The 24,747-nt window shown below is 51.9% G+C and overlaps 1 protein-coding gene across 17 annotated transcripts in view; it reads left to right on the top strand.

Annotated features, from left to right (window-relative positions):
* The window catches only part of DNM2 (dynamin 2), a 67,624-nt gene that overhangs the window by 34,970 nt on the left and 7,907 nt on the right, over nucleotides 1-24,747 (top strand). For 2 of the 17 annotated variants that reach the window (XM_037887815.2, XM_037887814.2), the window contains exons 13-22: nucleotides 2,038-2,089; nucleotides 2,881-2,892; nucleotides 8,133-8,162; nucleotides 11,623-11,736; nucleotides 16,680-16,789; nucleotides 17,755-17,866; nucleotides 19,261-19,425; nucleotides 19,843-20,069; nucleotides 20,414-20,668; nucleotides 21,739-24,382. In XM_037887815.2, coding sequence (XP_037743743.1) covers nucleotides 2,038-2,089; nucleotides 2,881-2,892; nucleotides 8,133-8,162; nucleotides 11,623-11,736; nucleotides 16,680-16,789; nucleotides 17,755-17,866; nucleotides 19,261-19,425; nucleotides 19,843-20,069; nucleotides 20,414-20,668; nucleotides 21,739-21,808 — 1,147 coding nt within the window. In that variant the 3' untranslated portion in view covers nucleotides 21,809-24,382. Of the gene's footprint in view, nucleotides 1-2,037; nucleotides 2,090-2,880; nucleotides 2,893-8,132; nucleotides 8,163-11,622; nucleotides 11,737-16,679; nucleotides 16,790-17,754; nucleotides 17,867-19,260; nucleotides 19,426-19,842; nucleotides 20,070-20,413; nucleotides 20,669-21,738; nucleotides 24,383-24,747 lie in introns of those variants that run through there. The other 15 variants (XM_037887823.2, XM_037887822.2, XM_037887821.2 and 12 more) reach the window with 11 other exon arrangements.

Raw genomic sequence — 24,747 nt, 5'->3', positions numbered from 1 at the left:
GCCTCCCTCTGTTACGACTGCTGAGCTGCTGTCCGGGCTGGAGTCAAGCGCCTTAGGGCTGGGTGCAGTCGGTGGGGGCAACACTGGCTTCACGTATGCCGTTCCCATTGCTTCTCTAAAGTGAGTCTGGTAAAGTACCTTTGTTCTAGGCCTTTGCCTGAAGGAGGCAGGGGGTGTAGTGCGTAGGGACCAGCCAAGGTCGGGGGACCATTGTGCTAGGTGCTGTACAGAGTAATGGAAGATCCCTGCCCCAGAGAGCTTAAGATGAAAATAGACCAGACAGAGGGTAGGGAAAGGGTAGTAGGTCTCTTCTCAGTCTCACTGACTGCTTGTGTTTTGGCCAAGGAAACGGGGATCTTCTAAATGTCCACCAGAGCAGACAAGATCTTTTAACGTCTCAAACAATGTAGAGGGTATGAACTAAACCTTCCATAGCAAAGGAAGAACAGAGCCAGGGACTTGTCTACACGTGCAAATTAATCCCTAATACGGTAGAGCATAAATTTAAAGTGGATTAACTCTTCCTGATTAACTCCCTGTGTGGATGCCTGTATCTGGAATGAGAGTATCCACAGCTGGAGTTCATAAAGAACAACTCCCCTTGTAGGCAAGCCCCAAGGATGGAAGTGCCCTCTTGTTGGTTGAGTGAATGCAATCAGCCCAAGGTCTGTTTTATGGCAGCATGATCAGGGCTCCCCTTCTCACCTTCTGATTCATTTCTGGTTTTCCTCTGGTTTTTCCCCTCTCTTTAAGTCTCTGCTTTTTCATACTTCATTCACGGTTCCTTCCTCTCATAATTTTTCCTGTTTTTCCTTTGAACCACCTCACTCTTTCCTCTGGACTCTTCTGAATCTTCTCTAACACCCCCAGCTGTTACACTGAGCAGCACTTGACAACAGGGTGGGTACCTGTCGGAAACAGTATGTAATTAGGGTGACTTGTGGGAACGGACTTCTGCTTTCCTTTACCTTCAGCAGCGCGGAAGGATGCGGTTACAGTAGCTGGAACAGCCTTGTGAATGCTGATTTTAAATTAGGCAGAGCCAGAGTGCCTCATGGAGTGATGCTGAGCATTTGACAAACAGTCCTGCCTCCCAGCCTGTGAGGGAGCAACTGTGAGTCAGTTACTCCGGTAGCTTTCAGGTGCATGTCCAGAGTCTAGTCAATTGCACCCAACTCAACTGCAGGTGTCTCCCCACACAGACACCCTTGGATTTCCTCTGGCCATCTGCTAATCTCCTTCAAACCCCACTTCCCCAGCAAACTGCTACCTGCCACTACAGCCTTGGGCTCTTTGATTAGCCTGTGGAGGTTGCTGTGGAGCTCTGGGCAGCACCCCCTGGGCATGCCCCATGCCAGCGTGGGAAGCAAAAGGACTGTAGATACATCTCAAATATCTAATACAGAGCAAAAATGTTCAAACTACCCCCTCCCCCTCCCATGTTACCTACCCCCTTGGATACCATGGTAATGGGCATAGCCCAAACATGGCTGGGTTCACTAACCAAGGCCTTGAATTCTTTATCCTATTGCCCTTTTAGTGGCCAAATACAGCTAACGTGTGACGCTTCCTCCACAACAAGCTGTAGTCTGTCCCTGCCGGCTGCCCAGGAGGAAGCGTTGCACTAGGGTGAATCAGCCAGATGCTCTGACCTGGAGGCTCCCGAGCTGCACTGGTCTGAAAGCCCCACAGTGCCCCGTGAGCGCTGGTTGTTTGTACAGCTGATAAACAGAACACTTCAGAAATCTCCTAGCCTCTCAAGTTCAGAGCTCAGATAGCCTCAGATGCCATCAAAAGAGACTCAGTGTTGTGTTCTGTCCTGCAGGCTTTACCCCTCAAGGACTAGGCATTTCCCTATTCCGCTCCTCTCCTCGCTGTCTGACTTAACTAAGTGCTTGCAAGGTACTACTTAGCACAAACTGCTGATGTAGATGGTAGCCAGTGAATGCAAGTCGGGTCTCAACGGCCACAGTAGCTGAGTGTTTATCAGTCACCTGGTGCTGTCGATGTGAAGCTGGTTTGCTTTTTTTATTTCAGTGCCCAGCAGAGGAGCACCCAGCTGAACAAGAAAAGAGCCATCCCAAATCAGGTACTACGCACCAGTTTAATAACTGCATCTCTCTTGGTAGCATAGGCAGAAGTGGCTGAGTATGTTTGGGTCCCACTTGAAGACATGTAAACCTATTCGGTACAATCCTAGAGCTGCATTTTGCAGTCCTAGAAGTCTCTGTGGAGAGCTTAATTCAGACCAGTTGCTGCATTATCCCCCTGTCTGAAGGTACAGAAGGTTCTATTTTACCCTGTGTATTTGCAGACACAAAATACAGATATATGCTGCAAGGGGTAGAACCTCCAAATGCCTAGCTAGCTGCCCACCTGCATCTGTTCTTAGGGGAATAGATCTTTACACATGGTCTAGGCAAGTGGGAAAACAGCACCAGAGGGCATGTGTAAAATCTGTGCCCCATCTTATCACAAGCCAGATGTCTAGCAGGGGACGGGCGTGGGGGAGGCTAGCATCAGAAAGTACCAGGTAGTGATGTTAAACCTTGATTCTCTCTCTTCACACAGCCTTCCAGTTCTGAGTGGTATTGCTATTTAGTCTGCATGACTTGAGAACAGGATTAGAAATGTCCCCATTGCATGGTGTCAGTATATGGACATTTGCTTCTTGTTTGGAAACACTGTAATGAGACATTAACACTGTATAAATATAATTAATAGCATGTAATTGTTTTCTTTTGCTGTTTTTCTGCTTTTTTTCCTACCATTTTTGTGCTTCCTGCTTCTTCCCCCTCATCACTTTGTTTTCCTCACTGTTCTGTCTCCTCGTCCTTTTTTTTCCTTTTTACCTGCAATCCTAATTTTGCGCACCTAAAGGGTGAGATATTGGTAAGTACCCGTATAGTGTGATAGTGAACTATAGATAAAGCCTAGTGATGGAGACACCCCGTTTAAAACAAAAAAACAAAAACAAACACCCCCCTGCCCCCCGCAAATCTAAGAAAGTGGCACCTCTCTTCTTAAAACCGAGTACACTTACTGTCTAGAAAAGCAGGCACCTTCCAAATGGAGCAACGTGGCTTTTGTTAGGATCCTCCTTTGCAGAGGGAAACCTTGTGGGATCGCCTGATCTGACTTAAAAACTACTGGACTCCTCCTGGCATATTGTGGGGAAAGAGACAGGTGTGAAGTGGGGGGCATAGATAGCCCTGGAGGCTGAAATGCCTGTTTATTACCTAAATCCCCTGCTGCTGTCTCCTACCTGCCCTGGACGGACCCAACAGTCTTGGGCTGAGAGGGCAACTCAGCCCACAGTTCATAACACTGCAGCCCTTAACAGATGTTGATGCCCTGAAGGTGGGGTTGAGCCATAGAAATACCTAGGATAGAGGCAGTGAGAGATCCTATTCCCCCTTCGATCTCTTATCTCTCCATCTGCCAGCTTCCATGCTCCCAGGGGCATTTGTGGGGGAAAGGGTATGGCTGGAGTACATTGCATTATGGACACTTTCTGCCCTCTGAGGCTAGGACAAGAAGCAATGGGCTTAAATTGCAGCCAGAGTGGTTTAGGTTCATAGAATATCAGGGTTGGAAAGGACCTCAGGAGGTCATCTAGTCCAACCCACTGCTCAAAGCAGGACCAATCGCCAACTAAATCATCCCAGCCAGGGCTTTGTCACGCCTGACCTTAAAAACCTCAAAGGAAGGAGATTCCACCACCTCCCTCGGTAACACATTTCAGTGCTTCACCACTCTCCTAGTGAAAGTTTTTTTCCTAATATCCAACCTAAACCTCCCCCACTGCAACTTGAGACCATTACTCCTCGTTCTGTCATCTGCTACCACTGAGAACAGTCTAGATCCATCCTCTTTGGAACCCCCTTTCAGATAGTTGAAAGCAGCTATCAAATCCCCCCTCATTCTTCTCTTCTGCAGACTAAACAATCCCAGTTCCCTCAGCCTCTCCTCATAAGTCATGTGTTCCAGTCCCCTAATTATTTTTGTTGCCCTCCGCTGGACGCTTTCCAATTTTTCCACATCCTTCTTGTAGTGTGGGGCCCAAAACTGGACACAGTACTCCAGATGAGGCCTCACCAATGTCGAATAGAGGGGAACGATCACGTCCCTCGATCTGCTGGCAATGCCCCTACTTATACATCCCAAAATGCCATTGGCCTTCTTGGCAACAAGGGCACACTGTTGACTCATATCCAGCTTCTCATCCACTGTAACCCCTAGGTCCTTTTCTGCAGAACTGCTGCCTAGCCGCTCGGTCCCTAGTCTGTAGTGGTGCATGGGATTCTCCTGTCTTAAGTGCAGGACTCTGCACTTGTCTTTGTTGAACCTCATCAGATTTCTTTTGGCCCAATCCTCCAATTTGTCTAGGTCCCTCTGTATCCTATCCCTACCCTCCAGTGTATCTACCACTCCTCCCAGTTTAGTGTTATCTGCAAACTCGCTGAGGGTGCAGTTCACACCATCCTCCAGATCATTAATGAAGATATTGAACAAAACCAGCCCCAGGACCGACCCTTGGGACACTCCGCTTGATACCGGCTGCCAACTAGACGTGGGGCCATTGATCGCTACCCGTTGAGCCCGACTATCTAGCCAGCTTTCTATCCACCTTTATAGTCCGTCTATCCACCCCATACTTCTTTAACTTGCTGGCAAGAATACTGTGGAAGACTGTATCAAAAGCTTTGCTAAAGTCAAGGAATAACACATCCACTGCTTTCTCCTCATCCACAGAGCCAGTTATCTTGTCGTAGAAGGAATATTAGATTACTCAGGCATGATTTGCCCTTGGTGAGTCCATGCTGACTGTTCCTGATCACTTTCCTCTCCTCTAAGTGCTTCAGGTTGGACATTAGGAAAAACTTCCTAACTGTCAGGGTGGTTAAGCACTGGAATAAATTGCCCAGGGAGGTTGTGGAATCTCCGTTATTGGAGATTTTTAAGAGCAGGTTAGACAAAAACCTGTCAGGGCTGGTCTAGATAATCCTTAGCCCTGCCTTGAGTGCAGGAGACTGGACTAGATGCCTCTCAAGGTCCCTTCCAATCCTACAATTCTCATGGGAAGCAGAGCGTGAGTTGGAGTAAGTGTGGCTAAACCCAGTGAGCAAGATTGACTGACTGGTGGGTGGGGGGCAGGTCTCTTCCTGGCTGGCTGGCTGCCAGCCCTGCTGCCTGCATTCCAACCCCTCGAGTGGCTGCACGAGCGTAAATGGCTGGTGGCACCCAGCACAGCCTGAAATCAAGGTTAGCTGCACCAGTGCAAACTGCCCCCTCTGACAGGGGTCTGCCCCCAGGCAGCTACCCTGGGGAAGATCCCCTCAGATGATCCTGCCTTTTGTGTAAGGAAGAACTGAGTAATTTGCCTGCCTGTACAAACAGCTGCCAAATAGGGCTTTTCCTTTAAGTGTACTTGCTTCTAAGGGAGGGTGAGGTCTCTCTGAATGAAAACCAATTTGCCTTCTCGGATGAACAGTGCCCTCTGGAGGGGGTGGGTCGCAAACTGGCTGGTGTGTACCTGGGGCTCAAATCTCAGACTGCCCAAGAAAATGGAAATGCGTGCTGCTTCTGGCTGGAGGAGTCTTTAACCTTGGTCAGGGTGCCCCCGCTGGTACTTAACAGCTGCCGAAAACGTCCTTTCCCCAGTGTTCACCTGGAGATATACACAGACACACTGGAGGCAGTTTAGGAATGGCTCGTGAGAAGATCCCTTCTGTCTGACGCAGTCAAACTTCACGAGGCTGTGGTGGGGCGGAGGTAAAAGGAGCTTTAACACCACCACCTTAATAGGGAGAGAACGGCCCCCTTTTCCACGTGGACTGGAAACGTGCCTGATGCTGGGTTCAGAGGTGGACCTGGTCTGAACTGGGATTGGAGAGAAGTAGTGCCAACCACCCTGCTTCTCTCCAAAGTGCTTTATGAGGATTGGCCGTCACATGGTGGAGCAACTGAGGCGCAGAGGGGAAGGGCCCCACTTGAGTTTCACACCTGGGAGTAGAAAGCTGGGTTCCCTGCCTCGCTGCCACTGTGCTCAGACCCACTAGATGTTGGTGTGGGTTGAATAACTGAGGCTTCTGGCCACTTAGTCTATGGCAGGGGTTCTCAAACGTCATTGCAGCGCAGCTCCCTTTCGACAATAAAAATTACTACATGACCCCAGGAGCGGGGACTGAAGCCTGAGCTAGCTGGAGCTCCGGGGGGCGGGGGGGGAGCGGGGCAGCCAAAGCGCAAGGGCTTCAGCCTGGGCAGGGGCCTGTAATCTGAGTCCTGATGCCCAGGACTAAAGCCTTTGGGCTTTGTCCCCGAACCCCAGCAAATCTAAACGAGCCCTGGCAACCCCATTAACGTGAGGTCACGACCCACTTTGGGGTCCTGACCCACAGTTTGAGAACCGCTGGCCTCTGGGGATTTTAAGTGTTTATCTCCCTGCCAAGTGGGTGGTTTTGAGCCAGTCGTGGGTCCCCTTCCAGTTTGTAGTGGCTCAGTGTACAACAGAGAATTTGGCTTTGACCCTAGAAGATGACACGTACCCTTACGGAATTCCAGCAACCCTTGGCACTGCTCTGGGTATCCTCAAACCTAAAAAGCTAGCAAGGAACTGCATGCAGCTGCCACTAAAAACGGCGAATAAACCAAGGGGACCCTGAACCATCTGCAGGTCCAGGCTCTCAGGAGAGAAGCATCATAGGAGCATCGGGGTATGTTATGAGCCTGGCGAAAGCCTCGGCAGCTGAGGCATAAAGAAGACTTTGCTTGCCATCAGACATCCTCCTGGGTTAGTGGCGTTTTGCAAGGCACCAGTCCCAGGCAAGAAGGCAGGTTCTGATGCAGGGGTTGTTGATGAGACAAACCAACCCCTCCCACAGTTGAGTCAGTGCCCATTCGTGCTCTCCCTGGGGAAGTTTGCCCACATAAAGATGGCATAAATGGTATTGCCCCATTAGTCATTGGAGCTACAATCACTTACACCAGCTGAGGTTCCAGCCCAAGTACCTGTCTAGTGATCTCCGCGTGATCTCCGCACTTTTGGAAACTTACACGCCTCTATCTCTGCTGTCGGTAGCCATCTTGTAAGTTTCCCAGAGTTCTGCAGCTTCCATTTCCTTGTGGCGTCACATGGACTTTTCCGAAGCACTGAGTGAACCCTCCCGAGGGCCTGTCTGTTGCCTCCCATGTCTCCAATTCGGTCCCCTTAAGGCTGGTCCTCCATCGCTGGCTGTAAGAATGCAGATTGTAATGCGGTGATGGGAAGGTGGAGATCTGACTATCCGGGACGTAAGCTGCCAATCACGCTGGGCCGCTTCTGATTTGGAGTGGTGCAAAGCTGGAGGCAAGAGAGTTGAATTTACATGCTCCAATCCATCGCTGCAGAGGGATCCCACCTGCGGTGCCAGCCCCAGAAACATGCTTCACGCACTCCCTGTTGGGGTCTCGCTCATCAATGAAGGGGAAGTATTCACTCTTCAAAGGAATCTCCTCCTGGGTGTTCTGCTGTGCCGCTTCTGTCACTGGAATGCTGTACAAACGAGCTAATCCGCTCCACCTTCCTGGGAGCTGGCTTGGTAACAGTGCCTCACTTTGCCCATTTGTCAGGGGCAAGAGAGGTACCCTGGGCCTCCCAGCTAGTCCGTGCCAGAGCTGAGATTAGAACCGGGCATTTCTGGCTCCCAGGAATAAGTCCTTCCTTTCTGCTAAAACTTGTCTTAGCTCCATGCTACATAATTGATCCCTTAACATCCAGGCCTCTGTTGCCACAGCTCTCCCGCCCTGCCCTGTAACTGCTGTTCCAGAAACAGCTGTCTCTTATCCTTCCCCGGTGCTGCTGATCATTGTCTTCCCAGGAGTCCAGGTTTAAGCCTCTGGATCTGCTACTAATCCACCAACCCAAATCCTGTTTCTGTGCGCTGTGCCTACAAGCCAACTCTGTTCTAATTCTCTCTACCTCTCAGACGCCCTGCTTCCGCTCTTCTGCCTCTGGTCCTTTAAAACCAAATTCAAATTCAGATTTGTTTAAATGGGAATCAGAATCTCAAATTTAAAAGAGAACCTAAAAGGGAATGAATCTAAGGGGTGAAATCTTTAACCTGGTTTCCTTTTTGCCGTCTCAATTTCAGGGCTTCTTCCTTCCCTCCACCAGAAAATCTGTATGAGTTAAGTTTTAGCTCTAGCAGCCTGTGCCCGCTGACGCACTGAGCTTTGTGTGTGTGTGTGTAACATGTTTGCCTTTGTTGTGGCTTTTATGTCGGTAGCCACCTGAGCAGCTTTGACAATGAGAACAGCCTTAGTGTGATTCCCTTGACACTGGTTCCCAAGCAGCATCTGGAACAATCATGGCATGAAAGGCTTCTCTTGCTTCGCACACTAATCCTGGCACTAGAAGCTAATATGAATTAAAGTCCTGCCCTAGTCAGATTCTCAGCCGCAAGTTCCTGGGACTCATATCACTGCTGCTGACAGGTGGCTCCTATATAAGCAATAGCAAAGAAATTCCGAGATCTAGCGTGTTCACTTCTTCTCCACATACCCACGTGGGTCACTTACCCCCCTCCAATCCATCCATTGGACTGATTTGAGTCAACCCTCCAGACATGTGCTGAAAGCTTTTTCCCTAGTGTCTGTGCATTACTAACCGGGATGGTGATACTAATGTGTGCGGAGCGCTTGGGTAGAGTGACCGTAGCCCTCGATGTTCCTGTGATCAACCCTGCTTGGGCAGCCGAAGCCTCTTGGCCCCTCTAAATGTAGTCTGTGTGGATGACTTTAGCCCAGGCCTACGCCCGACTGCAGTGCAGTGTGTTCTGCTGGAAGCACAGAGTCTAGGCACTCAGTGATCATCCTACTGTGAGCTCTCTAAAGAGGGTGGGGTTGCAACGTAGAATGTGTTTCAAAAGAAGCTATTGAAGCCCAGTTCTTAGGATATTGTAACTATTGAATGTTGGGCCAGAGAAGAGTTCTCCAGACTGTAATCTCTTCTGGGTTTACCAAGCCTGTGGTGTTACTACAGGATCTGATGCTTGTTAAATGGCTCTGTTTATAACAGGCTTCTCATACTCCCTCTTATTGGTTTTGCTGTTCATCATAAGTAGCTTCCCGGACAATCCTCCACCCTGGGGAGTTCAGCAGGCCAGAAGTAGAAGATTTACTGGCATCTGGTAACCTTAACGTTCAGAGAGCTGATAAAGGCCGTTTGGCCTGATCTAATGGAAACTAAAACCCAGGCTTGAGCAGTTGGGTCCCCTTGGCATCTGGAAATGGGTTATGCAGGCAAAAAGGACTAGCAGAAGACTAGCATCAGGTATCTGTGTGCTGTAGTCTTTGGGCTGGGCCAGTTGTCTCATTGGCTTTCACAGTAGTCCTTTATGTGAAGAGCCTGAGGTAGAGTTACAAGCATGTAGGGTTACGCTGCGGACAAGACAGGGAAAGACTTTCCAGAGGCAGAGGAAGGGGGTCTGTTGTATTCAGACAGATCAGGAATAACCTGCAGTACTCTTCCCCTCAGTGGCTATTGCACAACAACAGTGAAAGGGCCCAAAAGGCACGGAGCAACTCCTTCCTGATTTGAAACACCGAAAATTCTCACTTTGCCAAGTATTTTGGGGCAGGCTCTGCCGTACCATTGTAGTCTCCAGTGCTACTGTCTGTCAGTGAAGTTACGCTGATCTAACAGTACACAACCTAGCCCTGTTTGGCTGAGCTGCTTGTTAGCCCCAAGGTTTTTTTTGGTACAAAATAAAATGGGATTGTCTGGAGAGTGGCACCAATGATAACTCAGGTTTCAGACCCTTTTTCAGTGGCCCATCGGGGGCTGCCAAGACTTGCCTTTGTGGTGATCAGTTATGAAAAACTTCAACAAAGGCAAGGGATAGCAAAGACAAACACTGGAATATCCAGACTGGAGACTTCTTTATACCATCGGCTGTTCTAGGGAACCCACTGCTGGGAGTTGCTCTCCGAAGTCCATTGCCTCTAGGACAAAAACCCATGATCTAGGACCGGATCCTTCCCTGGCTTCAGCGGAGTGAGCGGTGTTCAGAGCAGGGATGAATGTGGCTCAGTACATCTCTGAGCACTGGGATTATAGCAGTCGAGACTCAGGTTGTTCTTTTAGGTGGTCTCCAGCTACTTTTTCCTCAGTGGAAAGAAAAAGGGGAGAGAACAGTGCCTTAGTTGTTGTCAAGAGCCTTTGCAGTGGAGGTGATGGTACGTGCTATAGATCAGCCAGTACTAGAGATCACACGCAGCTGTAATTCGGCTTTCTCCTAATGCTGTGGGGGGGACAGGATGTTGGCCAGAAGTAGTCCCCTTCCGATCCAAATTATGATCAAGATAAGCGCATGAACAGGGTTATCTGGCAGGGTGACCTCTGCTAGCAGATGACCTAGAAGGTCCCTTCCAGCCGTACGTAAGAGGGGTCTGAGTCACGCTGGCCTCTGTTTGCTCATTGTGTTATGGGAAACGCTTCTGCCTGCCCTGGAAAAGCTGGCTGCTGCGCAAGCCTCCAGACCATGCAGTGCTTCCTCCTCGTCTCGTAACGTGCTGCTTGCGAAGCTGGGCTTGGGCAGTACTGCTTCACTGTTGGTGGCCCCGGCTCCCATTCTGCTGTTGCGGTCCTGTGCGTGTCACTCAGCACTGGCTTGGGGAGCCCCAGCCTTTCCGAAGGCCATGCAGGAGCAATGGTTTCACAGGCTTTCCAGTGGGAAGTCCAGGGCAGCCTCGAAGGAAGCCGGATGTGCTTCCTGCTGTGAGTGAGTGCAGCTTGGGGAGCGGCAGAATGGAGGGATGGGGAGATGCTCACCCCCCTGTTCGAACTAGCCGTAGTGTTGTCCTGGCCATTCTCAAAGGGGGCGCAAGGTCATGTGGACTCACTTCCTGCTCTGAAGGGGATGAGGGGAACAAATACCCTAGTTCCTGGACTGGCTATTCAGGGGGTCCATTGAGCCTGGCTTATTTCCAGAAAGCTCTTTTGTCCCCTGGGTGAGTAGCACCCGGGTAAGCTATAAACTGCAGGCTCAGATCTCCCCTCCCCTCGATAATACTGCTGTGGCGATAACAAGTTGGATTTGAGTGCATCTGCTCTGCATTTCTGTGACCCAGGCCGTTGGTGACGGCTGGCAGAATCACCAGGGGATAACTCTGCAGTGTGGTCTTGCTGTACAGACGCTGTGGCCAGTGCCTCTCTGGTCTGGATTCCCCAAAGGGGCCCCTTCCCCTGCCTAGAGAGTTGTAATCTAGGTGTGAAGGCTGCTGAGATGGTCAAATCTGCAGGCCTGTCCTATTACTCTTAATAAAACCTGCTTTGGACTCCTGGCTGGAAAAAATGTGCCAGGCTCCCTTTGAGAAATGGGGCTGCTTCCCTGCCTACCACTGGTAGGTTTTCATGGGGCAGACCCTACCCACAAGCTCTCCTGCCAAGACACAGAAGGAAAGTAGGGCCCAGGTTAACGATGAGCAGCAAATTAGGAGTCCCAGAGAGCCCCAGGCCCCTCTCTGCTCTAGGCAGCTTAAAGTTGAGCGGGTGGCCAGAAAATAAGTATTCCAAGCTAGCCTGTAACCTATTCTCTCTCCCCTGCCCCACCGTTTTCCCACTCCTCTTGTTTCCTTCAGGTAATCCGCAGGGGCTGGCTGACGATTAACAACATCAGCATAATGAAAGGAGGCTCCAAGGAGTACTGGTTCGTGCTGACTGCAGAGTCTTTGTCCTGGTACAAAGATGAGGAGGTGCGTATTGGCTTGGTTGGTGATCGTAAAATGTGGTGCTTATGGTCCGCATCTGGCCTGGGGCGTTCTGCCCTGCCACTCTGCTGGTAGTGAATGGCCTCGTGCCACTTCACCACCAGGAGCAGCTCATTCAACTGCTGCTGGTGGAACCGGTTGGGTTGACGTGCAGCTTGTGCCGTCACTACAGAAACCCAGGGGGAGGGCAGGCTTTGGGCCGATCAGCCCCTGGATTCAAACCCTTGAACTGTAGCTGCATTATAGGAATGTCCAGAAGAATGTGACTGAGCAGCCACTTCCTGGCACTTACCCTGGATTTGTCACTATGGCAGGTTGTGAGTGTGGGTCCGACATGCTTCGTAACAGCATGTCCTGGGGCTGGCTGCTAAAGTAAAACCTCTCTGTGTTCATTGTGAGCTTCTGGGGCTGTTACCAGTGACTGCTTTCCTGCCATCAGAACCCATTTAGAACCCTGTTGCCCTCTGAGCGAGGTGGTGGGCATGGTCATGGGACACAGGCTGTGGTGGGGGCATGTGGGATTGGCAGAGCAGGGAGTTATCAAATTCAACTGCCTGTGAAACCGAGGGGAACATGGGTTAGTCTCAAAAGATGCTTCGGCTCATACCCTTCTCATGAATCCAGTGTGGTAAAGTTTGGCTGACTCCCCTCAGGAATAGCCGGGGTGTGGGGAGCGTGGACTTGAGCTGGGCCCGAAGTCTTGGTTTGCTGGTTTTGAATCCATGGAAGGTTCTGCTGACGACCCCACTGGACTGTCCGTGATGCCCAGCCATCTCCCTGTGTGCTAAAGCACACACAGGAATAAGACCCAGACTCCTTGTCACTGTATGGGCAGCCATTCTGAATCGGCAGGGTCCCAGCCAGCACATTCCATGTCTCCAGACACTCCCAGGGAGCTGTCAGTTGTGTAAACAGCAGATAAGAAGTGAGCTAGTGGGACTCTTACAAAAGGCAGCTGCCTTGGTTTAGTGAAGACCAGGTCTAGTGTGGGCAGCGTATCACACACAGCCATGACTGCAAGTGCCAAATAGATCATCATAACCATGTCTCTACCCCATTGTCTCGGTGGTTTTTGTCTGATGTAACCAGCATTGCAAGAAGCTTCCAAAATCATTAGCCCCTTGGCTAGTAGAGAGAGCAGGGCCCCCCTCACCTCAACTGAACCAATGTACACTGAAATACACAAGATTTCAGACCCGAAGGGGTACTGAGCCCCTAGTGAACTCTCCGCGGTACAAATGCAGTGTGTGCACACGTGCCCTAAACAAGGGAAATTTAAATAATCCAAGATGCAGAATTCTCCTGGTAAGTGCAGCTAGGGACATTGCAGAGTAGTTCAGAGAGATTTAGGAGGCTTTTTAATAACCAGTGTCTGTAGAATAGTCATTTGGGTTTAAACATTGCAGGGCTGTGCCGGTGCAAGAGAGCCAGAAAGGTACGGGAGGTCGAGTGAATTTCACCAAGTAAAAATCAGTGGGGCAATCCGCTTCATTGTCGGGTTCTAGCCTTAACCTAAGGGAATCCGCTAGCTGGTGAGCGTGGGTCCAACACGCTTCAGAACAGTGTGTCCTGGGGCTGGCTGCAAAAGTAAAACCTCTCGGCATTCATTGCGACCTTATGGGGCTGTTACAACTAACTGTTTTCCAGCCATAACTTCAGAACCCTGTTATTAACCTCGCAGTCTCGTGGGAGTTGGGAGCGCTCAGAGTAGTATTCTATGCTGGGGAAGTATCTGAAAATTCACCCTTGGCAGTATCCTCTCCGCAGTCCCTCAGGAGGTTCTTATTGGGTTAGTAACCATGTGCTGAGGTGGTATCGAGTGCTTCCCGCATGCAGTTATTGGAGTGGACAGGGAGTGCCTTCAGGTTTAGACAAACGTGATCTGGGCTTGGCAGTAGCTGGCCACTGCCTAGCCGGGTGCCCTCAACAAAGGTGGCCCCTAGCGTGCCAGATCTCCTGAACTCGAGGCTGTTGGTTGTCTCTCCTGGTCCCTGGAGGAAGGGATAGCGGTGCTCGGAAGCGGAGGTGGCCATGTGTGGTGTGGGCACGCAGCTGGGATGTTCAGAATGCAGTAGCAGATCCCTCTGATCTGACAGGCATCACTGCTGTGTGGGCGCAAAATTGCCATGTTGTTATCCTGCAGGTCCCTCGGCCAACTGGACGCGAGGAATTGTTACTGAATAACACCTGGCTCTTACTTAGTGCTTTTCAGAGGTCAGGATCACTGGCCCCATTGTACAGACGGGCAAACTGAGGCACAGGGAGGGAAGTGACTTGCCTACAGTCACCCAGCAGGCCAGTGGCAGTGCTGGGAGTAGAACCCAGATGTCCTGAGTCCCCAGCCATTGCTCTGGCCACTAGGCCATGCGGCTTTCCTAACACTCACTGGATCAGTCCCCATAGTCCCCTGCTTTCTGCCTGGAAATTAAAATGTATTACACCAGTGTGGCAGGTCTTGGTGAAAGCTGGTGCCTCTTTGGGCTAAGTCCTCTTGGCTAGGGAGATTGGGCCAGAGCTCCGAACAGAAGGGTCTGTCGTATCCTAGCCTGTGCTCCTCTCAGCTGCAGGGGCTGGAAGAAGAGGAGGGGAGGCAGTGTCCCTTCTAAGCACCACTCGGTGTCTGGAACCGAGACGCCGCACTCACATTTTCCAGCACTTCCACCCCCACAGTCTGAAAACCGGATATTTTCCCTCCCCATGTCACCCGTCTCGCAGCCAGGCTCCAGTGGCTTGGCGTTGGCGCAGGGCTGGGTGGAGAGGGATGGACCAGGGGGCAGAAGAGAGATCATGAGCGGGAGGCTCTGGCTTCTGTGAACATGCTGCTCAGAAAAGGAGATGTTAACAGAACTTTATTTCCCCATCTCACTGTACAGTTTAACATCTGCTCCAGGAGGCAGCCTCCTTACCCAAGGAAGACCCAGACATTCTTTGTTCTTGTCCTTTCTTCCAAGGAAGCTGCAAAGATTAACCTCTCTGCAGAGAGGCTGTAAATCTAGATAAATTTAAAAAAACTTAAATCTACCTCCTAAAAGAGAAGGAAACATGTAGAACTGATAAATTTCATTCTAGCCTATTCCCCTACCCCCATCCCTGGCAGCCCATTTCCTGTGAGGAGGCCTCTCTGGGGGCGCTTGTCTGGCCCCTCTGCTGTGGGTAATGAGAACCAGCAGGCTGCAGATGAATGAGGCTCTGTATTCAGCAGGCACAAATTGCCTACCCCCCATGCCACTAGAAATGAGCTGCTGCTTGCAGAGAATTTCCAGAAACACCCAGCTGCTGCCGGAAAAGCACTTTAAAAATAGCACCCCATAGACCTGGTCTAGGCAAATGCGAGGGAAAGCGTATTAAATATGGAATAATAAAGCAACATGGGTTTAAACATCAATCCGACTAACCCATCTGTGACTGGAGTAGCCATGCAGCCATAAGAACTCATGCACCTGGTTAATTCTAGCCGATAAGAACAGTAACAATAAACATTTGCTCCAAGGCTTACGGTAAACGAGGGCAAGCGAAGTCTCGAACAGCTGCATACGTTGCCTGCCTTACCTGGGTCTGCTGAGCTGCTCCCGGCTGCCGCTTTACCAAACCCAATCTAACCAATGTGCAGACTACTGTACACCTTTATAGCCTCCTGAACAGGTAGTCTGAACACTGGGCAGGCTGGGCTGGAATCTGTTTCAAACCTCCCATGGCATCCATGTTTTTTGTGGGTTGGTTTTTTTTTTTCCCCCCTTTTTACCCCTCCCGGGTTTTTATAAGAGAAGCTGTTCGGTGAAAAGGATCCGCTTTGTCTCATCTGACGTGGCAAAGTCTGCAACCGAATCCAGTCTGGAAAAAAGTTGTGGGTTTTTCAGGAAATCGTACGGAGGGGTGGGGGGTGGCTGTGGGGGGAGGGTTTAGGTTCATGGCCTCTCTACAAAGGAGAACGTCACTTTTGGGGCTGTGTGCGCGCAGCATCTGGAGACACAGGGCAGTTGGAGTTATAAACAATTCCAGATGTGGCGTTTCGGCAGCAAGACGGCTTGTGTGACTCAGTTGGGTGGCCCCTCACTTCACTGGCCTGCAGCCTGTTAAATAAGCAGTGTCCTTTGTGCCAGATTCCTAAAACCGCTTCTCCCCCCTCTCCGGGAAGGGGAGGGGGAAAGACACATGGACTGTGTCCATAAGCCCCTTGGAGGCTGTTTACAATGCAAAATGGGTTTACAGCTGTGCTGCAGCTGGCATAAAGTCCCAGTACTACCCATGGGGCCTGTAGGGGATGGGATCCCCCTCCCAACAAATGTAGCCTCTGTTCTAGCACCTCTTTAGAGAAAGGTAACATTTATGTTGAAATGAACTAAGCCCAGTGCCCTTAGGACCATGTGGAGAAGTATCTGCATGACATTTTTAGTCTGTGGTTAATAATTTAGACTCCGATGCTAGGGCTGGGGATTGTCAGCCTGGATCTAGAGAGCACTGCATTGCAGAGCTGAGTGTCCCTGCGCTTCGGTGGATGTGAAGCATCAAAGTTTCCAAACTATTTGAGGTTAGGTGGGAACTTTCCCTGGAGGCAGGTTCTCCCATTACCGTCTCCTGGACAGTGGTGGTTCTGAAAGCAGCTGGTACTGGCCTCTGTCAGAGTCCAGATACTCGACGAGATGGGGCCCCTGGACTGAGCCAGTCTGGTAGTTCCTGTGAACACACTTAGTAGCTCAGCTGAAATGAGTCTGTACCTCCAACAAGGCTTGCTGTGAGGTAGAGGAAAAACCTGGTCCACTCAGTCGAGGGAATCAACCCCACTCTCTTCACTATGTACCACGGGATGGATTCCTCTCCCCCTCCCCCCCACTGCAGTGCTTGTGGGGGTGTCGGAGAGTAATTAGAGTGGGGAGGAAACGCTGCACAGGTCCCAGCTCACACTCATTCCTGCCCTTTCCCCCTTCCAGGAAAAGGAGAAGAAATACATGTTGCCCCTGGATAATCTGAAAATCCGGGATGTGGAGAAGGGCTTCATGTCTAACAAACACGTCTTTGCCATCTTCAACACAGAGCAAAGGTAGGGGGTGTGGAGACAGATGCCTCTGGACAGACCCTGAGGGGTTTTTGACAGTATTTCCCAGACTCCTGACAGCTGAATCCATCAGGGAAACCAAAGCAGTTATGCTGCCTACCCTTTAGACCCACCACAAGGGGAGGCCTTGTCCCAAACAGCTGGGTACCCGGTGTAGGTTGTACGTAGAGATGGCCGAGGAGATTCATGTCTGACGGCCCCATTCTTATGTGCTCTCAGTGCTCCAAAGATCAACACAGTTAAGTCATCTCTGGTGAATGGGACAACTCGTATCACTCCAGCAATCTCCGGCTCTCTCGAACTCACATGATTATCGCTGCATTGGTTGTGCTTCGGAGGCTTCCTTTGTAACCATGATGATGAGAAACGCTTTCCCTCCCCCTCCAACTAAAGCAGCCACTTTGGAGAGCCCACACCTCTCCCAGTTAGTTTTTTGGGCTGGCACCCCACACTCTGGAAAAGGCTGCCCTAGCTCTTCTGTGCTTGGCAACGCTCGGATCACTTGCTGTACTGGTTAATTAGACTCTGATTCTGTGTGTGGCGTTGGGCACTCATCTTGAGGCGGGTGGCGTGCCGGGCTTAGCCAGGGGAGCACTCCCGGCGGGCAGCAGGTGGGGCTTAGCCCGGGAGGGGGACTTGGGTGTTTACTGTCAGAGGTGGGAGCGGCTGTGATCTAATGAGGATTATCCTAGGAGGAAGGAAAAGCTGCCAATATTTACACAGGCTTTCTGAAGGGATTTCAGACTTCCCCGTCTGGGGCCTTGCATTAGCACCATGCCTTGTAGGAAAGAGATCTTGCATGTGCCAGCAGGGATGGGGGATTCTGTCAGTGGCCTTGGGCTGCCTGGTCTAGGCCAACAGTCGAGATGGCCAGCTAGGCCATGATTGTGGAATTCCTTTCCTCTGATTGTGGAATTCTTTCCCTTCCTCTGCTGTTTCTTCGTGCCTAGGAATGTGTATAAAGATCTCCGTCAGATTGAGCTGGCCTGTGACTCCCAGGAAGATGTGGACAGCTGGAAAGCCTCCTTCCTCCGGGCTGGTGTTTATCCAGAGAAAGATCAAGTAAACATTCCCTTTGCCTTGATGATGTCCTGGAACTGGCTGGGGTCCGTTGGGGGTGCCAGCTGTGAGGGCCAGTGTGGGGGCTGCCAGCAGCAGCAAGTACAGGAGTGTCAAAAATGGACTCATGGCATAGGTTCCCAATTCTGGCTTGTCCAGTCCTGGGCGTATGACGGTAATACCTAGAGGCCCTAGTGGAGATTAGGCCAGTGCACAGAGGCACAGGAAGAGTGGTTAACCTTGGAGCAGGCTCCCAGGGGAGGTGGTGCTCTCCCCCTCGTGTTGTCTGCAGATCCAGCCTGGACGATGCTTTAGCGAAACACAAGTGACTGGAGTAACAGGGGAAGTTCTCTGGCCTGTGCTATCCCGGAGGCTGGGCTAGGTGATCGAATGGTCCCTTCTGGCCTTAAACACTGTGAAAGCTCCAGGCTCCAAAGAGCTTCCAGTCTGAACAGGCCAGAGAGGGGGTGGGGACAGAGAGGTCAAGTGTCTTGGCCAGGTTCACCCAGTAGGTCAGTGGCAGAACTGGGTTTAGAACCTAGGTCTCCTGAGTCCCAGTCCATGAGCCTACACAGCCTCTCCCATACCACCATGTCTCCTCGCCAATGGCAGACGTACCTCCTTTCCCTCTCGTTGGCAGTTCGTTGCTGTGATTGCAGCCTCTGCTCTGGAGAGAGGAGGATGAAGGCCAAGATTATCAAAAGTGATGTGTGGGTTTTTGGGGTGCCTCGTTTAAGACCCCCTTAACGGGGCCTGACTTTTGCAAAGTGGTGAACTCCCTCTCTCTGAAAATCAAGTCTGTTCTAGTGTCAAGCTGGGCTCCTGAACTTGCCAGTCACCCCCCAAACTGAGCTCTCTGGGTGGGGGTGGGTATGTAGAGCACCGAGCCCACTGGGGCCCTCAGGATGCTACTGCAGTACAAATACTAGATGAAAACAACAGAGTCCGGTGGCACCGCAAAGACTAACAGATTTATTTGGGCATAAGCTTTCGTGGGTAAAAAACCCACTTCCTCAGATGCAGGGAGTGAAAATTAGATGTATATTTATAGTTTACAGATACAGGCATCAATATACACTAAGTATATTGATGCCTGTATCTGTAATTTTCACTCCCTGCATCTGAGGAAGTGGGTTTTTTACCCACGAAAGCTTATGCCCAAATAAATCTGTTAGTCTTTGAGGTGCCCCCGGACTCCTCGTTTTTGTGGATACGGACGAACACAGCTACCCCCTGATACTAAATACTAGATGATGAACTGGGAAGGTCCGTGAAATTGGCACAGGTGCTATCGATGCATGTGATGCGCTCACCAGTTCTTAAGGGGGACACTGTCCACAGCTCCAAGCTGGGTGTCTGCAGAATCCCCGAGTGACTGACCCGCTTTCCCCGGGCAGGTGGAGAATGAGGACGGGGCCCAAGAGAACACCTTCTCCATGGACCCGCAGCTGGAGCGCCAGGTGGAGACCATCCGCAACCTTGTCGACTCCTACGTGGGAATCATCAACAAGTCCATCCGAGACCTCATGCCAAAGACCATAATGCACCTCATGATAAACAATGTGAGTGGGTTGGGCCGGTTGGGGCTGCTGATCCGCATCGCTGGGCACAGAGGCGCTGTCCTTGCCATGGCCTGTTTGTTAGGGGGGGGAGCCTCTGGGCTTGTCACTGTGGACACGACTCCTTTCAGCACCAGGGGTCAGATCAGTTGCACCAGATACTCCTGTGCTGAGATACATAATTATGTATTTTAATGACCGTTTGGTCCTTAACTCCCTGTCTTACCGAAATCAAGGGGTAAAGCATGTAAGGCCAGACTCTGATTCCTGGCTTTGTCCCAGACTGCTACAGCAACCCAGTGACAGCGGCCTAGAATAACACCAGGAGACCTGACTCCCGGCTTCCCTGCTCTAACCGCTCGACTGTACTTGAGCTTAACTGCCACCTGCATGTTGGTTCCCTTGCTCCCATCTCTGCAGACCAAGGATTTCATCCACTCGGAGCTGCTGGCCTACCTGTACTCATCCGCAGACCAGAACAGCCTGATGGAGGAGTCGGCCGACCAGGCGCAGAGGAGGGACGACATGCTGCGGATGTACCATGCTCTGAAGGAGGCCTTGCACATCATCGGGGACATCAGCACCAGTACGGTCTCCACGCCGGTCCCGCCGCCCGTGGATGACGCATGGCTGCAGAGTGGGAGCAGGTACAGCTAACTGGGGAGCAGGTGGCATGGGAGACTCTTGCCACGCTGCCTCTAAGCGAGGATGATGGCACTGGAAGGGGGAGGGGCAAGGGGCTATTTGAGGTGGGAATGGGGTTGAGGATGGATGGCCTAGTGGGTAAAGCCCTGGCAAGCTGGAGACCTGGGCTCTGTTCCTGGCTTTTCCACAGACTCCCCGAGATAACCTTGGGCCAGTGACTTTGGCTGCCCTGTGCCTCGGAGCGGGAGAACCTTCCTGATCAGGTGGGGAGGAGGGACAGATAAGGACCTAACTACATCGCTAGGGATGGAGACACTCATTCTGCTGAACTTTCTTTCCCCTGCAGCCCGACGCCCCAGCGCAGACCTACCTCCACCGTGCTGCCGCCGGGCAGGCCCCCAGCTGTGAGGGGCCCAACTCCGGGGCCCCCTTTGATCCCTGCCCCTACAGGGAGTCTCTCTTCCTTCGTGGCTCCCCCCATCCCCTCGCGTCCTGGACCTCAGAACGTATTTGCTGCTAATAACGATCCCTTCTCAGCCCCTCCTCAGATTCCATCGCGGCCGGCACGCATTCCACCTGGCATTCCCCCGGGCGTGCCCAGGTAAGAGATCCCTGGACCCGCTAGGTCGCTCCTCTTCCTCCTGGCATGTCTCCAGCGATTGGCTCAGTGCTGGGGCTCCAGTTCGCCTTGGGTGGCGTGAGATGTGCCAGCGCGGAGGGTGGTAGCAGGGCTCTCCTGTTACCAGAGCTGGAGCCATACTGGGGTCGCGTGGCTTGTGGGAGGTGCTGAGCTTGTATCAATCCCCAGAGCTGGGATCCCAGCCTTGTAGCTCAGGCCAGGTCTGAGCTATTTCTGCTTTGATTGCTGGTAATAAGGGACTAAACTCTGCCCTCGGGGTGGGGGGGGTGTCGCCTCCTAGAGTGGATGTGCTGCATGTGTCTGAGGTTGGATTCCCACGGGACAGACAGTGTTTCAGTGTAATACAGGAATGACCCTTGCATCCGCCTCGTCTCCAGGCGAACCCCAAGGGACAGGGTTAGAAATGGCTCCCCTCCCAGTAGGGTCTGTGCCCTGAGGCCACTGCAGGTGACTTGCTCCCCCTTCAGCCAGAGCCTGAGTGGGGCAACCCCCTGAGTGGCCCTCACGTGCCCTTTCCGGAGACAGCTCCCAAGGGCTGGGTGTCAGGTCTACCTCTGACCCAGCAGGGGTGAGAGCTGCCCTGACGCCGTTTCATGCTGATCGGAAGTGGTTGCTTGTGCCCTTGTCTGACCCCTTGCCACCCCTGTCCCTTTACAGCCTCTGGACCAGTGCCCTGGGGTAGCACCGGGTGGCAAATGCCAGGGTCCCATCTGGATAGTGGAGCCAGCTCGGCAGCCCAAAGGCCATCGACGCATCATGCAGAGGGCTCTGACGTCAGCCGAGCCTGTGCCCTGGCAGGGTGGCGCTGGGAGAGGGCGGTGGCCTGCAGCACTGCACCCAGCCCTCCTCAGTAACCCGCTCCAGGCACAGGAGCCCCCTGGCTCCAGGGCAGGCGGGGGAACCTGTCAGGGTGTGGCCGTCGCAAGCCCTCTGTCCGCACAGCGCCCAGGATGCTAGCCACCCCGTGGCAGTGACTCCTGCTCTGCCCCTTCCCGACTGCTCTCACCTCTCTGTTCCCATTCTCTCTGCAGCAGAAGACCCCCTGCGGCGCCGAACCGGCCGACCATTATCCGACCGGCTGAGCCCTCCTTGCTAGACTAGCCCCCCAGGGGGCTGCTAGTGACTCCTGTGTGCCTGTTGCGGCTGCCCCACACCTGCTGTCTGGGGCAGGGAGGAAGAGGGGAAATCCCCCCCATGTCTAATCTCTTGTTTAAAAAAACCTTACGACTGTGATCAGCTCTGCAGAGTGGTTCTAGCCAAGGCCAATTCCTGTTAGCCTGGTGGACTCCTTCTCTGGGACGGGCGCAGCAGGCTCCTTCCTTGTAAATACCAATGGCATCTGTTAAGGACAGTCGCTGGTTCCTTGTCCTGATGGCCCTCCCCTCTACCCAGAGCTCTCTGCTCTTTCCAAGCTAGGAAGTGGGTAACTGGCATTATACTCTGGGGGGTTGGTTCAGGAGAACCACCACCCCTCTGAACAAATGCCCCAGCGTGGCCCCCACCCCCCGCTGTATAATAAGCAGAGGATTCTATTTTTGGGGTTGAATTTTGCACTTTGTTGAGTAACACACACAATGAACCCCAGCTGGGTTCTTGCGTTGGGATCGTCTGAATGTAGGAGGTAGAGACGGGAGTTCTGAAAGGGAGTTGAAACAGACTGTCCTGTTTCTCACTGTGCAGAATCTCCTTAAACTCCTGCTATTCAGGCTGATCAGATTTCTGTCTCTCTGGCTCCTCTTCCATCCCCCCCTCAGCCAGCCAGAATTGTTTTGTATTGTTAATATATTCTGTATAAAACACTTAATGATTTCCCCTCCCGAGGCCCTTCCCTAAACTTGATTGCTAATCTGATCATAGGCTATATTTCAGTTCTATAGCGTGGAGGAAGATTTATATATGAGAAATAATGGGACTGCAGATAGCGATTTGCTAATTAAATCTAATTCACTGCAAACAGGAGCAGACTTTTCAGGTTAGCCCTTTGTCAGGAGGTGCTTAGTTGATTGTGAACCTCAGGTATTCCTCATGCAATATCTGCCCCTGTGCCCAGCCCCCCAGTGGGGGCGTATGGTCAACTAGTAAGCGACAAACTTTGATTGTGTTCTGTGAAAGAAACACTTAGCCGAAGGGCCCTGGGCTGAACACAACACTGTGATGAGCAAAGTACCAAGCCAGGTTCAGCCCCAGATGGGCAATGGAACGAGCATAAGGGAGACCTGCAGAGCGCCAAAATAGCGGGTCCTCTGTAAGCAGCAACTTCTGTCACCAGCTGGTTGCTTTGCTCCTGTTCTCAGCTTGGTAAGGGTCCTAGGCCCGCTGGAGCAGCGGAGTGTCTAGTAACCAAAAGCCAGGGCTTGGACAGCTGCGAGTAGGTTTGAGGGCTAGTGCAGGCTGTGTCCTTTCAGTCGTAATAGGCGATGTGGACAAAGGCCTGTCTGAAGCCTTTCTAGGAGCAAAGGAAATGTGAAAACTTTCCCAGGAGCTCCACGTCCCATGTCCATGAAAGACCAGCTGTGTGTTCCCTCCTGCTGGTGGGCGGCGCTGGTTGTAACAGGCCCTGGTGTCTAAAACCTCAGGTGGAGAACGTGTGGTGCCTGCCGGATGAGGGAAGGGAAGCTGTGCTGCCCACAGTGCTATGGACGTGTATCTAGCCCAGGAGCGAGAGGCTCTGCTGCCCTGTGGGCATGTGACTCCTCACTGGGGAGGAAGCTGAGGGGGTGTATTTAGCAACTGGAACCTTGCTGGGGAAGGCTTTGGCGTCTTATCTGTTCTGTGCCTCTCCACGCACCTCCCCTTCCTTTGAGTGGTGCCTTCTCAGCTGCCTTGGCAAAGCACTCCGCCCCAGGGCTGGAAGCAGAGGCTGAGTGTGTGTGTATATATAAATATATATTTTTAAAGATTATGAATTGTAAAATCTCGAGGTGTTTGGGTTTTTTTTAATCCAGTTCAAGCTCAACCCTCTGCTCTCCAAGAACCTGTAGGGCTGATACTTCGCCCAACAACCTCCTCTAGCCAGAGAACTATGGAAAAGATCCACGAACCAGCCTGCCTTAAATAACCTTTGTTTCAAAGAGCTTGTCTTCATCGTGGCCTCTCTCCTTCCTGCGTGGTGGGAGGGGACCCTAACCCCTTTCTTGCATTGGCAATTGAACCTTAGGGCAGGCGCTGGTAACCAAAAGCGTTAATGCTTGTATGGAGACCGGGCATGGTGGCAGAGTGCAAGCTGACAGCTGGCCTGGGCAGCCATGTTGCTGGCTTCACAAAGCAAACTTGCAAACCAAAAACAAGTTGCTGGCCATTAAAACTTGGCTCCAGCATGGGGCAGCCTGGCCTGCTGCTTGTAACAAGCTCTGATTGACTGCAGAGCGATTTCCTTGCACTAGCAGCAGCTGCTTTGCTCTAGGCTGGCTTGTGCAATGCAGTCGGTGCCTGCACGGGGGTTCCTGAGGTCCCTTTGCTTGTCTGTTTTTTACAAAATCCAATTGCCTCTGTTCCGCCTCCTGCTGGCTCTCCCTGACGTTCTCACATGTGAAGTGGGCTCTGGAACCTCTCTCTCATCTCGTGTTGATTACAAACCCCAGTCCACTTCTCTCCTGTTCCTTCAGTTTGCTGGCTGTGTAAGTGCCTCCCTTCTGTATCCTATTAATAAACTAAACAATAAAGGGAAAAAAATTAGCTGGTGGCAAGTCTCTGGCACTTTGTGGTGTGTTTTCTGCCTCCTCCTCCCTTCTTTTCTCCTTCTGTCTGTTCCTGAAGGGGGGAGCCTGGGGGAGAAGGGGCTGTGCCGCATCTCGTTAAAGCACTCACAGGGGTGCCAAGGAGCTCAGAGAACCTACGGCTGACAGTCCTGATGCTCCTCTTGTGACCATGGCCATGCCCAACCCGGCTCAAGGGTCAGCTGTTCTGAAAAGCTCCCTGGCACAGTTCAGACCCAGTTCCCATTGCGATGTCATGGGAAAGAAGCATTTATTGGTCGCAGGGGAGGAGCCCTGCTCACGGAGGAGGACCCTATTGTGCTGTACAAACGGACCAAGCATCCA

This window comes from Chelonia mydas, chromosome 20, assembly GCF_015237465.2.
Source record: "Chelonia mydas isolate rCheMyd1 chromosome 20, rCheMyd1.pri.v2, whole genome shotgun sequence".
Lineage (NCBI taxonomy): Eukaryota > Metazoa > Chordata > Testudines > Cheloniidae > Chelonia > Chelonia mydas.
The sequence above is the reverse complement of the archived record's forward strand: the minus strand, read 5'-3'. Positions and strand labels throughout refer to the sequence as shown.